The sequence below is a fragment of the Harpia harpyja genome, chromosome 17 (genome assembly GCF_026419915.1).
Source record: "Harpia harpyja isolate bHarHar1 chromosome 17, bHarHar1 primary haplotype, whole genome shotgun sequence".
Lineage (NCBI taxonomy): Eukaryota > Metazoa > Chordata > Aves > Accipitriformes > Accipitridae > Harpia > Harpia harpyja.
Genome location: NC_068956.1, coordinates 1,237,746 through 1,254,668, shown reverse-complemented (window position 1 = coordinate 1,254,668; position 16,923 = coordinate 1,237,746). Strand labels below are relative to the sequence as shown.

General features: G+C 48.9%; 1 protein-coding gene across 2 annotated transcripts in view; it reads right to left on the bottom strand.

Annotated features, from left to right (window-relative positions):
• Positions 1-16,923, bottom strand: part of SLCO2B1 (solute carrier organic anion transporter family member 2B1) — a 60,668-nt gene that overhangs the window by 19,077 nt on the left and 24,668 nt on the right. For both annotated transcript variants that reach the window (XM_052812865.1, XM_052812866.1), the window contains exons 5-8: positions 15,630-15,857; positions 14,419-14,517; positions 11,819-11,949; positions 1,160-1,268 (exon numbers count right to left, since the gene is read on the bottom strand). In XM_052812865.1, the coding sequence (XP_052668825.1) occupies positions 1,160-1,268; positions 11,819-11,949; positions 14,419-14,517; positions 15,630-15,857 (567 nt within the window). The remainder of the gene's footprint in view (positions 1-1,159; positions 1,269-11,818; positions 11,950-14,418; positions 14,518-15,629; positions 15,858-16,923) is intronic.

Below are 16,923 nucleotides of genomic sequence, written 5' to 3'. Positions count from 1 at the left end.
ATTTTTATTCATTTTTCAGAGGCAAAGAGCAGAGTGTTGGTGTGAAAATCCCATCTGAGCACTGTAAATCTGTTCCCACACAATCGCTTCCATCACACGGGTTTTCTAAATTGACAGTGCAACAAGGTCAGTGGGGAAATAAACCCCTGACTTGCTCTAATTTAGCATTAGGCTAGTGAGCAAATGGTGCAACTAGCAGAATAAAAACCTGTCCACGCTTGTCTAGCTGTGCCTGCCCCAGCACTGACCTTAATAAAACAGAGAATTTCCAATAAATTAAAGGGATAATATTCAGGAAATATGGAGGAAGCTGACATGGATTGATTTCAGAGGGTCACTTTTCTTAAGTAATTGCCAAAGTGCAGAGTATTTCCTTCAAAAAAAACCAGCCCTGAGCGGTAACCTTCACAGACTAAAGCCCAGCTGATTCCCTTCAGCACAAAGAGCCTACTCATTTTTAAACAAGCTGATTGCACTGGATTAAGATCACCCTGTACAAACATGCATCTGATTTTTATTGCTTAGACCCTGGCTCCAGGCAGCACCAGCCATCCTCGGTGGGACAGGGAGGGCGGTCTGGCTCGGATATTGTCACCAGCCTTGAAAGAGGGGGTCTGAGGAGGCTTTTGGAGATGAAGAGCTGCCAGTGCTGCTGGGGGTCTGATTCCTGCTATGACCTGGGAGCTGAGCAATAGCAGCTGGATGCACCCAAGCTGCAAACCCCCCCTCTAACTGGGGGGCATTTCGCCTTCCCATGGCTCTGCTCCGGGCTCACAGCTTGCACCCCTCTTTGCTGCCTGGCTTTGGGCTCCGATGAGGTTTTGGCCCCCTGTTTCCCACTGCCCAGATGAGCTATAAAGCCATGCAACTTTGAGAGCTACCAACCCCAGATGCTTTGACCAGCGTGAGGTGGAGTGGGGCAGCCAGGATGTGATGGCAAGCATCTGCTGTGAGCAGACCAGGAGGAGATCTGCAGATCTAATTAAACCCAACAGGACACCTAAGTTGTACCTCGAGGGCTTATCTAGGAGATAGGCTGAGCACAGGGGGGAACATCACTTTTTCTTGCCAGCATTGCAACCTGCCCATTGCCAGGACATATGTTTGCGCAAGCAGAGAAACCTTGTCCAAGCGTGAGGTGGAGGATGCGCACACTTACGTTTGATGAACTTGGTTAGAGAGAGGTTTTGCACGTGTTCAGATCTTGACCTGAGCTGGCTGAGCACATCCCCGCTCTTCTTGCTGTCGCTCTCCTTCCCACTCACCACCTGGGGACAGACGAGAGGTTATCACTGCACCGACCATGCCAAAGTTTCCACTGAACTCGCTTTTTCTCTCCCAGATTGGGACAGACAGCAGCCCATGCTTCTTGCAGACAGAGTTTGTAATGTTTCTGGGCTTGGCCAGCACTGTCCATGCCCAGTGTGGGATGTGCAGCCACCGCCGGGCAGGCGTCCTCCCACCCACGGCTGCTGCTCCGTGCCTGTGCCATCGGGTCTCCGACGGGGCTGAAAGCATCCATGCAGATGTCTGCGCTACTGGGGTAAGAGCCAGCTTCCCCCCCCCCCCTTCCCAACAGTAATGAATCACACTTCCCAAATATCGAGCTCGGCCATTACACAGATACAGCACGTCACGCACTCAGCTCACATGAATATGGAAATTCAGGAGGTGTAAGCCTTTGCATCAGGAAAGTTGGATACCCTTAGGGAGATGCTTTTCTTCCCCAGAGGGTCTGTTTTACCCCTGTGTGCGGGGGAAGGAGGCACAGGAACCCAAGGAGCAATGCACCTAGACCTCCACCCAAAGCAGATTTGGACACTGGTTTTGGATGGAGGATGAGCATTTCCCCTGCATCTCCTTGTGTCCCCTAACGAGCTGCTGTGCAGGTGCCTTTGCCCCTGCTACGGGCAAGGAGACCGGGCAGCAATTGTAGGAGGGGAAGATCCAGGCGAGGAGGGGGTCTGGGATGGAGGCAAAATATTTTTCACCTCCTAAGAGGGGCTGACCCAGAGCAGGGATGTGCCAGGGGGCATGGAGAGTGGACACAGACCCCTTCCCTCTCCCAGCCCCTTTCCATTCTTCTCCTGCTCCTGGAAACACCAGCTGAATTCTAGCAACTCCTACTCTCTTCAATGCTTTTGATTTCTTTTAGCCACACCTTTCCCAAGGAACAGCAGCAGTATGGAAGGAACATCCTCTCCCATCCTGGTCCATGGAAGGGGACAGATCCTGCAGCTCCCTCCCCTTCTTCCTTCTCTATTCAGGGGAACAACACTTTGCAGCTGGAGGTCAGATGGGTCTAGGTGTCTCGGCCTCATCTAGCCTCAGCTGGTTCTTACAGCTCTGCAGGATGCTAATGCAGGTGTTGGCAGGATCTGTGCCCCAGGTATCACCCTGCCACCGCTGAAAAGCAAAGAGGTGCTGGCAGAAGAGGAGAAGTGGAAGATGGAGGGCTTGGATCATCTAAGGTCCATTGCAGCCTCATTAGATAACTGCACGTCCGAGGCAAGTGTCCAACATCCCATCAGCAAGTGGGAGGGGAGGATTTCTTGGATGTGCATCCCATCCCCTGTTCTGCAGGCTTTTAGGGGAATCACTGGACGGAGGGCATTAATTAGATTAGATGCGCTACTATACATGGGTAATAGCAGAAAGTGTTTAGTGGGAGTGCGGTTTTCATGGAAAACCACAGCATATTTTTAGGCAGAAGGACAGAGCCAGTGGCCCCATCTCTGACATCCCACATCAGCTCAGCAATGGAGTTGTTGCAACTCCAGACACAAATTTAATATGAGTCAGACAAATAAGTTCATTCAAAAGAAATTAGATGTTCTTAATTCACAGAAAGAACTGGACAGCTCTTTGGCTAAAATGATCTCTTTTCCTTTGAAACCAAGACTGATTATTAAACATCAGAGAGGTCAAAATGTCCCATGCTGCGGATGGCACATTCCCTTTTTGAAGAGCCTCTACAAGGCAAAAGTGATAAAACTCCTTTCACGGTTTTTATTGCTAGAGCTCAGGGTTTAATACATTTTTCAAATGCAAAGATAAAATCTAGCTTTCTTTCACTTTTCAATTAGGTTACAGGGTCTCTTCTCTCTGCTCTAAAACCGCAGTGTTTTCCAAAAATACATTCAAGCTGTTACTGACTGTGGCTTTCTCAGCTTCCAGCTGTTTGTACTTCAGAGAGCTAACAGTCTGCTGGGCACTGTCTGCACATCCAAAAAAAAAAAAAAGCCCCAAATTCCCCCAGATTCCCCAACCTGGGATGCCTCTGCATGAGCGTGACCCTTGCAAGTGGGACATTTCTGTGCACATCTGCTGGCTTAGCACCCGCCCAAGAATCAGCTGCTGTCTCTCCCCATGGAGCAAAGCCCTCGAGGAGGAGGAAAACTCCTCTCCCTGCATTGGCTTGGCCCCATGAAATATTTTTTTGCACTGCCTGAAAGGATCAGGAAATGCATTCCTCTGGGATAAAGCAGGCACATTGGGAAAGCAAGCTGTAGAGGGACAGGCACAAATCTTGCCTGCTCGATGTGGGCAGGGAGGCAAACGATGCTGGGTCTACCATCAAAGACGTTCAAGCCCTGCCAAGGATGTTGTGCTCCTGCTGCAGGGAATTTTAGCATTACTCAGAGCAGACAATTTGGCAAGCCAGAGTCAGTAGGTGCAATAACACGGGCTGGTTGCTCAGTACTACCCTGGCCGTCTGCTGCAGCATCATGCCAAGGAAAAACAAATAAATGTGGGAAACATCTTGCAAAATGTCCCCACACTTGGATTTTTCAGGATGGTTCCTTAAAGGACTCAGTTTCCTGGTGCACATCCACCGGTGAATGGGCTCTCATTGCATCTCTTGTTTTTGCAATGGGATTTTAGCCATCACCATCACTTCTAGCCTCATGGGGAATGGAGGAGGCAGACAGGCTTTTGAGGAAGGAGGATGAAGCTCCCCCCCCATTTTGCATTAGGAAGAACATCCCTAACCTGACTTCGACCTGAGGAAAGCCCCCGTTTCCCTGCACGGACATGAATAAATCAGGTATGACTGAGCAGGGCTGAGACCTGGACTTGCTTTGCAGGAGAAACCTGCAGCAAAAACCCAACAAGGCAGCTTGCCTGCGAGCCAGGCTCCTGCTTTCTCCTGGCTGCTATTGCACCTGTGAGAAGGGCAGCCAGAGGTGCTGGCAGTCTGGTTTTATTCAAATACACCACTGGGAAAAGGGATAAATGACCTGCTCTGTGACAGAGAGGTTTCCCTTGCTTAATTTGAGGCTTCTGCAGAGTTTCCTTCTGGCTGTGCAGAACCTGGAGCTCCTGGCTCAGTGAAAAATAAGGTCAAAGAAGCTATTTTCATATTAAACAAACAAAAGGTAAAACCTCATGGCTTGAAAAAGAATTATTTTCCTCCTGACAAGGTCATGCTCCCTACAAACTCTTCATTATGCCTCTTCCAGCAAGTGTAGGTCCCACCAGGGACCCTATTTCCTAGAGCATTAAAATAACCAGCTGACAGGCACCTTGCTCACACGAAATGGGATGTTTATTTTTGGCTGCCGTTTGCTCCTGTCTTTAAAGCTCCCTGGGGAAAATCTGAACTTAGAGACCAGCCCATTCCTGTAACATGCCAGTGGCACCACCACGCCCTGCCACTTGGCCCCCAGTTGGTCCCCAGATAATGCCCTGTATTTCTAGACTGCCTTTGCTGGTGCTTTAGGAGCTTTAATGAGGCAGCCTCAGAGCATCACAGCCCCAGGAGCAAAGGTTTCCAGACAAAGACTTAGATTTCCCTGTCCATGCTCTTTAACCTTTCCCCATTAACTGATAACCCAAATTGGAGCAGGCGTTTAAGAGAGTTCCCCGCCAGTTATTTTCATTTTGCATGCACTGGAAGCGCACCAGGTCACTGCTGAATAAACGTGGGAGGATTTGTATAAATGCAGGCAAGCTGTCCCAAGACAGAAACTGGAGAAGTTATTTTTCACTTCCCCAGCACCATTGCACAATGTCTCTGCCTGCACAGAAGGGTCAAGTCACTGACCCGGCATCGTCCCACCATGCTGGACCTGGGATGTCCGCTGCAAACCCTGGGGACAACCCCAGACAGAGCTGTCAGCTGTTTGCACCCTGCAAATACTCTCTGTAGGTTGGGAAGTTCCCAACAACCCTGATGCAGGGCAGGAGGTTCCTTGCAGGCTTGGGCATGCTGGTACGATCCTGTGATGTATCCGACAGCAGCACCAGCATCCATGGGGCATCCTCGGGGCAGGGCAGGAGGGGTCCTGGCTGCATTTTACCTGCAGGAGCTTTTCCTCGTCACAAACCTTCTGCTTCGGGACTGGAGGGACAGGCGTTGCCTGGACCTTGCCAAGCAATGCCACCTCCAGCAGGAATGGCAATGCCCAAACATTTGAGATGGACATGTGTAGCCAGGACACAAACACATCTCTTTCAAGCATTTATCTGTGCTTGCAGCCCCCTCCTGCTACTATGCTTTTTTAGGGGGATGAAACAAGTTGATCCAGTCTGCAGGTTGTGGTTCTAAAGTTGCCAGCTCTCCCCACTCCACGGCTTGAGGCACTGCCCAGACAGATGGGGTTTGCCCTGGGAAACGGGGGGTGACTGCTTAACCCTCTGCTCTGCCATGTACATCTCCTCCAGGATGGAGCTGCACGTCCAGCTTGGCGTTCCCCTCTTTCCTCAAGGATCTGCTCCAACTATCCAGCGGGGCAATTGAAAGTAAAACCTGGAGATAAGGTACAGATGACAGGGGACACGTCCTCCACCATCCCAGCAGAAAATCCCAGGAGATGCACTTTGCTAGGCCACCACAGAGCCGTCGAATTGCTGCACACCCTGAGCACTCCCACAGTTAATGTCCCTCCAGCTCCACTGTAAAATGCCCCCAGAAATCCACCTCCTCTGTTCTGCGAAGGATTTATTTTCCCAGCCTCTCCTGGCCTCTCCGTCCCATCCCACAGGACATGACCTTGCCCCTTCCACCTCCCCCATTAGCAACACCAAGGAAGGAGCATGGTTTCTTTCCACCCCATTTTTGCACTTCTCCTGGCTTGTGAAGCTTTGAGATGAAGAAGGATGCAACATGAAAGAGGCATCATCCTGCTCATCTCTTCTGTTTGGCACCCACATGTCCCCCAGATGGACGGGCTACCTTGGGTTAGGGGCTGATGGATCAGCAACCTGTTCTCCTTCCTCAACAGCACTGGTCTTTAAATAAATAAAGGGAATGCAGTAGGTCTAATCTCTACAGAACTGGGCAAAGCAGAACATGCAGCACCAAGTGAGAAACCATTAGCAAAAAAGTGAAAATTAGGAGAGTAAACACAACATGGCTAAATAGGAGCAAGAGACCGCAGCATCCCAGAGGGAAGTACCGAGCTGCTGGGAGGTGCTGGTGGCTTCCTTGGTGGTTTGGCACAGAAGCCCCAGCTAATATTTTCAGTAACCCCCTTGACATGGTGAGAAGACATGTACTACTTAATCTGCAGAGGAGAAGGAAGGTGGGAATTGTCCATACAGAGTGGGCTGACACCATATAAGAAAAATTAGGCAACTAGAGAGCTGAAATAACAGAAACTGAACCAAACTTAGTGCAAAGGTCACAGCCATGCACTTGGGTTCTACAAATAATTTCTGCTGCACAGCTGGAAATGTTGGAAATGAGAAGAAGAGAATGACAAATAGCTCCAGGTCTATCTCTGCATAAGTCTATGGTGCAGCCACGGAAGGAGTAAGTGAAATGTGAGGAACAACCGAGGACGGTGTTTCCAGGAGAGCTGGGGGAGTGCAGACCCTTCTGCACCACCACGGGAGACCAGATCCAGACTGGTGCAGCACCAGGAAAACCAGCTTGTGGCTGGGATGGGTGACGAGCAGGGCTGCTGGGATGGAGAAGCTCTTTGGCAGCAGAGGACTAGCTAACCTCCCTCCCCCAGCAAAAGGAAGGCTTTCTATAACCACACGAATATAGCAATGATTAGGAACAAATATTTAATCAGGAGTAGGGGCAGAATAACAAACTAAAGACTAAAATATAGACTGGAGATTAAACAAAGCTTTGCAACATGCAGGGAAATAAGTTTTGAAACCTCCTACCAGTGAGGCTTAGGAGGAAAGCACTGATGAGATGGACTGATATCCCGAGAGGATTGCGTGACAGCAAAACAGAGTCTCCAGGGCTTGGACATGACGGGGACATGTAGACCTGCTTCCCATAAAACCCGTCTGAGCTTTCTCACGAGGCATCTGTTTGCAGATGACACGTGCTGACATTACAGAGAAGGCTTCGTCAGGGTGAGGAGGAAGTGTTGCTCACCCCCTTTGTATGGCGTTTGGGAGACATTTGATTCTACGTGACTTCGGAGTGTCAGAACGAAACCTGAACGGGGAGATACCTGGGTGTACAAGACCGATCTTGCAATGAGAAATGCTGAGCAAGGGCAATGCTCCTGCTTTTGTTCAAGGCGCTCACAGGAGGACCTTTCCCCTTTTCAAACCCTTTTCACATCACCCGCGAAGATGCAGCAACTGGGGAGGTGCTTTACCAGCTGCAGTGCAACATTTGGTAAGCCTGCAAGACAGACAGACACTGTGTCCAAGCAAAAGCACAGGGAAAGCCTTTAGCAGTCAGAATGCAACTGCCTGGGTTGGGATACGATAACATTGCCAGCAACAGACGGTAAAGCATGAGCTAAACTTTGGCTACTCAGCAACTGGGAAACGCTCAGGTGCTGTAGTTCCCCACAATCCAGGACAAAACCTCAAGAAATAGTTCAGGCTCATGGAGGCAGGATTAAACTGGAATTATTAGAAAAAAAAAAATTATCGACTGGAAACGGTTTGTCCAGTAACAGCCTCATCCTCACACCCCCTGCCTGAGATCATGACAACTTTATAGCTTTGCTGTGATTGTCCCTCAAATTAGATTATTCAGGATACTTTGGTGCTAGAAACTTACTGACAAGTTTCAAAGCAGAGAAATAAAAATGTTCCAGGCCCAGAGTGATTGATTTATGAAAAAAGATCAATAGAACGAACTCTTATTATCATTAATGTTAACTTTAAGTGCACAAGTCATTCCAGGAACTTCAAAGAAAGAAGCTATCAAATAAAAGTAAAGCTGAAATGCAGTTGTAGAATAAATAATCTAGATCTGTCTTGGCTGATGGGAGGAGGCAAATAAATCTCCAGATAGACAGAGCGCTGAGCTGTTATCCAGTGTTTGCTGGATGATGCCCATTGAGGAGGATGGTCCTTGGTCCAGATCAACCACCAAGGGCTCAGATGAGTTGTATAGCATGAGGCAGGAGAAAGAAAGGCAAATGAAGGTAGGGTGAGAATCAGAGAAGAGAAATAGTGCTTTTGGCAGTGAGGACTGAGCCATGGGCCAGTCTTTGCTACTGGGATCTTGTTTGGTGCACTCTGCAGCTGGGAAATGTACCCACAGCTTGGTGTGGACACATTATTCCCAGGCAGCCCCATCGTCTACTGAAACGTGCGTGGTCCCAGGGGTCTGCAGACAGCAAGCGGCACAAAGACAGCTTGGCCTGGGGCACGTGAAATTCCTTTTTGACCTCCAGAAATGAAACCCACAGCTGGTGGTGCAGAAACATCTCAGCTTCTTCTGTGGGCAGAGCAGATCTGTGCTTTTCCCAGGTGTCATTATGGCTGCCCTGCCTGGAGGTATTTGCTGTGGATACGATAAGGCCTTACAAACACGGTGGAAAAGCCCAGCTGTTGCTTCGAGTAGTTGCAGCTTGTGGTTGCTCTGCTCGTAGCTGCTTTCCTGCTTTGGCCAGGCAGAAACCCTGAAACCGAAGGCAGCCAAGGAAGTGCTGACCATCTTTGAAGCTGCAGCTGTATTTAGGCACGGTTGACCCAAAGGTTATCACAATGTCCATTCTTGCTGATCTGCTGGTCTGTAAAACCCTGCACTGACCCCATCCCTCCCCTCCCCTCTGTGGTGTGTCAGGGATGGGGCTTCGTGCTGCAGAGCTACTGGGGGGGTCTCACCTTTCCTCACTGCAATGCCCCATCTCCCCCTCTCCATCCCAAACCAGAGCCAAGCATAAGAACAACAGCTTTGCTCTGTGCGGTGAGAGGAAACCTGGAAGCAAACCTAAAACCACAGCACGAGCCACCACGGTGCCGGGGACCTGCTGGAAAAGGGCGGCTGCTCCGGCTGGGGCAGCGTAAGGCAAAATTGGGGTCGATGTTTTACCAGCGCTGAGCTCTGTGCCTGGAAACACGCATTTCCTTCCAGTCTTGCATGTCTTACCAACTCTACCCATCCCTTCTGCAGGGTTTTGCAATATATCCCTGGCTGATGCTCTTTTGAAGGGGAACCGTGGCTATAACAAGTTCAGGTTCTAACAGTAATTCGGTGACCTTAGAGATGCTGCTCCCTCCAGCTCGCTGGAGAGGAAAGGGGGCTGCCCTTCATGATGGAAAAGCGGTCGTGCTTATACCCTTACCTGAACACTGATTTACTCCAAGGGCAAGCAAGAGAAAGTGATTATATTTTTTTTTTCTGCTATGCCTACAGAAAATCACCCATGATAATGCAGATTTCCTACAAAGCTTTGAGTGCTTCCACAGCAGACAGATGTTTTACCCAGAACAGCATCTGGCAAAGTTTCTAAAGAGGCCTTTTTTTTTTTTTTTTTTATTTAAGCAGGGACCCTTCTGCTGGTGGCAGTGCTGATACCCCATGGGACAGGCACAATCTGGCTTGGCTAGCCCTGGCATCTCCCGTTCTGCAAGGGGGGGGGGGGGGGGCAGAATTTTGCCATCACTTTTAGATTCTTTTCCTATTATTATTTTTTAGTGTAAGCAGTTTCCAAAAGCTTTCTGGGAGAAATGGTAAAATGGAGAGAAATTCAAGAAGATCTGGGCTGCAAAGGGATAAATGGGTGCTCAGCCATGTGGGAGCATTCCCTACAGATATTAGCCAGTAGAGCAGGGTGAAATCCTCCTGCTGCTTTTTTAAATCAATATCCAGCCAATACTTCCTTGAACTCTTCAAAACCGCTCAGACTGATCAGAGCGCAGCACTTGCAAAAAAGTGCAGTTGTTTTAGTTCGGAGTACATTATTTTCTCTCAAGAGCCATTTATGAAATTAATATTCCCATCAGCCCTAATAAAGAACCTTTCTCCTCAGATGTAGTGTGCCACCCTTGCACGCTGAGCAGGTTCTGCTAATATAGATCATCTGTAATGACTTTAAAGTGAACCAAGCTTCACGAGGATAAATCAGGCACATTGCATTTGGTATCGCCCTCATCCTGCAAAGCACTGAGCAGTTTCCACCCCATTACCTTGCAGGACTGCGGCACCTTTGCAAACCTCACAGCATATATAACCCAGGAGCAGATCATTATATCCCCAGAAGTATAACTGGTACAACAGGTCACATTTTCCCTGGCAGGTGAAACCCAAATCTCCCTAAGAATCACTCATTCCTGCAGAAATTCAGGCAGCAGCAGGAGAAATTAATTATTCTGCACCAGACAGTGCATGGACTTGTTTAGACAAGAAAGTTTTGACGCTGCCCCAAGGTAAAATATATGTGAAAGACAATTACACAGGTTAAAGTATGGCCAACACATTGAGATGAGCCCAATTTCACCTACTAAGCGCGTCCCAACAACTTCAATGACATTCAAAACCGTAGCATGATGCCTCCTCTAAAAGAACAATTTGTTTTGTATTATTCCTCATGACACGCCGGTTGCCAGAAAACCAGGACCAGCAGCCAGCAAAGCGCTTGGGAAGCTCACAAGCTGTCTCACATCTTGGCGTGAGCACTGAAGCACTCAGAAGGGCTCCAGAGAAGTGCAAAAACTGGTTGTAAACACAGAGCAAAGTACTGTCCCACCAGCAGGCTCTAGCAAGAGCCAGGGACAAGCATCCCCCGAGAAAACTGCAGGCAGACAGACGTCAGTTTGTCTTGCAATAACAGTTCAGGCTGCTAAAGGTCTTACCCTGCCAGTTATCTCCGAGCACTTTACATAGCCAGGGTGTTTAGGGACTGGAAAGTGTCTAAAATCCTTTTGGCCAGCAGAGAGGTCACAGTGAGAAGAGGTGGTGGGTGAAGCTGGATGCTGGAGCAGCAGCTAACCCCAAGCCCCATGGACAGCAAGAGGTGAAAAGGGGCTTTTGTGGTGGAAACGAGACAAACCACCCTCCAGCCTCAGTATTTCAAACACCCCGAGAGTACAACCCACTTTTAAGGAAAGGCTCCTGATGCATTACTCATATTTCCTACGAACTGGGACGAATTTCCTCATCAGGTACACGTGGCTCCTCCTGAAGGGAAACAAGGGCCATCGGTGCAGCATCTCCCGCCAGCTCCCAAATGAGATGCAGGAGCAGGACCATTGCTTCCCTAGGGAAGGCAAGGAGTCCCACCTCCAGGTGAGCCGAGAGGGTGGCTGTGAGAAGGACCTCAATCCACATAGAGCTTGCCCAGTGCTATATGTTCCCATGCAGAGGAATCAACATACAGGCACTAATTCAGTGCCCAACCAAGGAAATTATCACATCCATTAAGCTGCTTGCACCACACTGGGTTTCACTAAGCATCTGCTTAGCATACAAGAGTCTCCGACATGGGCAATGAGAGCAAACCACAGCTCACATCTGACTTTGGGATGCAGCTATAAACTGCACGACCACCTCCATAGTCGTGTTGCCTTCAGATGCAGCAGCTAACACTGGCGGCGAGGCAGGAACGTGCATATAAATACACGAGGTATTTGTGTGCAATGCAATCTGCAGCACCTCTCCTACCTCTTTCGGCATTTCCCGTGGGAAGAAGAAATAAGGCACCGCAGACAGGGCCACGAGACTGGCTGCAACTAGGAAACCAAGCCACCAGGCACCGACCCACCGCGGGTCTTTGTTGGTGAGCTGGACTTCATCTGCAACGCAAATGGAGAAATGGGCATTAAATCAAAGGCAAACAGAAGGACCCCAGTGCACCAAAGGGATGGGTGGCCCCAGTCACCCCAAATGTCAGCCAGCTCCAAAGTGGTGGCTCCCAACCTGGGCACCATCAGTTTTGGGGTCTGAGCAGCATTTGCACCTGACTCATCCCATGGTGCTAAATCACATTTCATTCTTCGTTATCACCAGGGTGTCTAAAAACCCACTCAGCCTTTGGATGGAGGCAGCTGCGACAGGGATGTCCTAGAGCTGGAAAGGCAAAGGAAAGCATCCCCATCACAGTTTTTTCAGAGAAGGGATGCCTATGTTGTGAAAAAGCTTGGAAATACTTACTCAAGGGGATTAAGTCATGATGTCTGTCAATACAGAAGGAAAAATCCTTTCTTAAGTTTAAAATGGAGTCAACTACAGTTAACTTTCAGCATCCAAGAGCACTGGTTTAGTTTTTTACAGTCCGGCTACCCTGTTTGCAGCAGGACTTGGACCCCAGAGCTGTGCCCACCAGTCCAGTCCATTAGCCAGTGCCTGGTTTGCAGCTCGACCAACAAAAGCCGATCTTTAAAAATGCTTTCATAAGGATTATATCACTTTCTCCTGTCTGTCTGCCTTCAGTTCACCCAGCCTCCTCTCCTGTTGTTCTCAGGGCACTGCCAAAGATAACATTTTCTGTGGGGACGGTACTTGGCATAAATAAAATGGGATATGCAGAAGCTAGAATGCAAATTCACAACAGGGTGAGTCTGAACCGAGAAATATTTCTACAGAAAAAGGGGATACCTGTGGTTAGATAGTATTCATGAGCAATCCCGGGAAATAAGTCCTCCCAGAAACCTCTTCCTTAACTGTGAGGTTTAACACAAGTGAGCTATTCTCACTGGGGGAGGTGCAATTAAAACTGCATTCAATTTACTGGATTTCCGTATGGCGGATACTGCCACATCTAATCTCCCATCTCTGGAAGTAACAAGTGATAGGTCAAAGAAATTTGATAATCTCCTTCCTGCACAATGTATTTAGCAAACTGGAATTTCAAATCCCTTCCTGAATGAACAACAAGGTTTTTTTCTAGGAAAATGCGAGGTTAAATTAGATTTAGCATTAAGCAGCCAGAGCTCACTGTAGACTGAAGACATCTTTAGGCTGAAGATAGCTCTAAAACTGGGTGTTCTCCAGTTCTGGCTACTCAGGCACATTTCTCATTCAACGTCCATCTGCAGAAGGTGGTTTAAAAGAACTGAGCATGAGGGTGTGCAGGCAGACAGCAGACTCTAATCCCCTTTCTTCATCCCTCAGAGGCAGGTAAGACAAGACTGCAGACACCTCACCAAGGTTCACCCACTGAGGAGGATGGATAGCTGCAGCAATAAGCTTGGATGTCACCTGGTAGGAGGAGGCAGCATCAAGACTAAAGCGTGCTCTTGGGCTGCAAATATCATAAACGTAGGTAGTGACGAAGTCCAGGTGAAAAAATGTCTGGTGAAGTCAGTGAGCAGGAATGAGCCGGAGGCTCTGAAAACGAGCCAAAGCTAATGCATCTGTAGTGTCAACACCCACTGCTCACCCAGCTCCAGACCCGATGCTGTCTGCTCACCACCCAAAGGAGCCTGACCATCGTCCTTTTTGTCACGTGAGGATATGCTGAGCTGTATAATGTGTGTCTGCTCTGTTAATAACCAGGAAAGAGCCTCTTGTTTTCCAGGCCAGGATTCAAGAGCGGCCAAAAAAGGAGACGACTACGACTGCTTTAATAGCACAGCTCGGGAAGAGACATTTGAAAAGGAAATCCCTTTCATGCTCCTTTCTTGCCCTCTCCAGCATTTCTCTTCTACTTCCTCCCATCCTACCCTTCCTTCCCTCTGCTTCTTCAAGTCTCGGGGTCCTGGTACCCATTCTCCATTCCTCCTCTCTTATTTCTTCCCCCCATCTTTCTCTTTCATGTTTCTCTCTGGGTTTTGTTCATCCTCCACATCCCCACTCTTCCCTGGTGCTGGCTGGCAGCAAAATGGTCCTGCTGCTGTTGCTGGCATACAGCAGAAAATTCGTAGAAGAATGAAAATCAGGTCTCCTCTAAAAGCACAACGCAGATGAGCATCCCTCTAAACAGACCTGGCAGCAGCCCAGGGGTGAGGGATCCCCAGGTCTGAAGGATGATTAAAATATGGGATTCCAGCAGCCATGGGACAAGGCTTAACCCTGCAGATGTGTGTGTGACACTGAGTCAGGTGGGAAGGACCCACTTATTTGCACCATCCACCCCAGCAGTGAGAGGACCGGTCCCAGAGCATCCCCAGGTGATGGAAATGATTTAACAGGGGAGACAGCAGGCAAAGGGAGCCAACCCCTGCCCCACAGGTTGCACCCTCGGATGCCTGGAGAGGGGCTGGACCGCTGCTGGCTCAGTAAATGGGATGCAGGGCGAAGGGTGCCAGCCAGCTCTCACTCACCTCCGGTGACTTTGTCGATGTCGACGTAAAAACGCAGCATGGCAGAGCCCAGCATGAAGGCCACCCCTGGCCCGATGACGGTCACAGAGAACAAGATGCCTGCAGAGGGGCGAGAGCAGAGACGGGCTCAGCCCTGTGCAAAGGGACCACAGGGGACAGGAGGTGCCTTGAGGCAGGACAGGCCCAGATCAGAGCCCACAGCATCTGTCTCCAGTACAGGTTAATTCCATGGCAGCTTTCTTATCTCACACCTGTCAAAGGATAACAACGCCATGCTTTCCAGGCTCGCTTCACAGGAAAGGTTTTGCAAAACTCAGATTTTTCCTGTCACTTTTCTTCAGCCTCCCAGAAAGACTGAAATACAGCCAGGAACAAGATGTGCCCCTTGGCCTAAGAAATCCAAGAAATGCAGGTTTTTTACAAGGTTAGGGAGATAAAAGTTATCAGTAAACTCTCCTACGTGAATTACTGATAAAAAAATCAAACACATGTAAGAGTCAATTCCTATCTTACAGGGGATCCTTTTAAATATGGTCCAGAGGTTTGGAGCATCCACCAGAGCAAAATTTGATGCGGTACTTTCAGTTTCATGATGGTAATGACCTGTTTTTGAGCTACCCTTGCTGTCCCATTCAGTTCAAAAGGCTGTTACAGATAACAGCTGGAAAAGGGCTAGAAGGATCTGCAAAGACCACCTTGTCCATCCCACCACCCTGGGACATCCCTTTTAGGCATGTACCCAAGCTGTTCTCCAGCACACCCTCCACTGAAGGATACTTGCCTACCTCCCACACGGTTGACCCTGCTTTTTTAGCTTCCTATAGTTTTTGCTATATCTAAACAAAGTCTTCATTGCTGCATCTTAAGCCCATAGCTGCCTCTTGTGAACACAAAGATCAGATTATTCCTCTTCTCCTTGTTGAAGCCTTTTTGGAGGAGTACACAGTTATTACGTCCCTCTCCAGCTTACCACTCTCAGGCCAAAAATCCCAGTATCTCCCCTAAATCATATTTTCCAGCACGCCTGGTCTGTCTGCAGTTTGCCCAAGCTTGAAGCAGATAAACCACTTTTGCAGAAAACTTCCTAGCACCGGGTAGAGCAGAAGGGCTATAGCAAGCTCTGCTCTCATTAACGCAAATTAGTACTGTCTGGCCTTGCTATCGATGGCTAATTCTGGTTTCCCCTCTTTTCACAGCAGCCCCAGTCTTACCCAAATAGAGGGGAGAGTTCCTCTCACTGGCAAAGTCGTCGATGTAGGAGATCCCGAAGGGCTGGATGGGGACGCCACCGATGCCCAGCAGCACCTGGGCGATGAACATGACGAGGAGAACCTCGTGGTTCTCCCTGGCAGCGTGGGGTGTACAGCCGGCATTGCTGAGGTTCCCCCAGGACCCCGGGACCCCGGGCTGGCACAGGTCGGTGGTGTTGCTGAACATGCCTGCGATGACAAGGGGAGCGGGTCTAAGAAGCTCGGTCTGGAGAAAGAGCTTCCCTAAGACAGCAGCAAGGACGTAGACATGCACTCAGTAGATGTCGGTGGGAAACATGGGTGAAAGAAAATGCAAAGGAAGCGCAAAGATACTCTGCAGATGTTCACAGCAGATGGATGCACATGCCATGAAAAGCCACCTCCATGGAAAAAGCAGAGCTGAGATCACTTCCAGGACGTTTTATAGATCTTGCAATAAAGGTAAGAGAGCAAAACTGCAGATTTCATGAATAGCTACTCAGGAAACAAGAACTCATTTTACCCAGAAATGGATTACAAAGCTGCCTAAGTGAAAGTGCTGATTCTAGCACCCTTATCTTCCTTAAAATACTGGGGGAGGGTGTGGTAGTGTTTATAGCAGAATTTCCATGGTTATGCCCCAAATCAAATGCAACTCTGAGTGCTTGACACAGGGCCACCTGCACCAGCACTCCTGAAAGGCAGAGCTAATTGTTTCCAAACTGTTGTTAGCACCTGACCCTTGTTTGCATCCATGAATTATTCACCTATTAAGTCTTCCTTTGGTGGCTGCAGCTGCGTGAACCACCTGCACTCTCTCTGATGAGCCAGAAAAAAAAGCTGTTTAGTGGAAGCTTCTAAAAGATTTGCTGGAGCTTCATGGCAGGATTTGGGAAGATAATGAGAGAGTGTCTTTCTCCTTTCTTTTTTCACCCCTTCACCTTCTTTCAAGGAGAAAATCCAAAATCTGCCATGACCTGTTCCTCCATGAGTGATTGAGACCTGCACGTTTCTCACAGGAGGTTGATTTTCTGATGGGGTCTAAAACCTCAAAGCATTCCCTCAAAGACAGCTCAGCTAGACAGGGGAAGACAGGTGAGGTGCCCCACAAGTAGGAGAAGTTAGATGTGAAACCAGCGCTCCCTCATTGCAGACAACAGCGTTTCACCCCCAAAACTGCCCCGTTGGGTTGAGTCAAGCTCCTTCCCGTACTTCTTGTTTCCTTCCCATAAAGGGCTTCACTGTTCATGAGACCTTATCTTATCTATGTTATGAA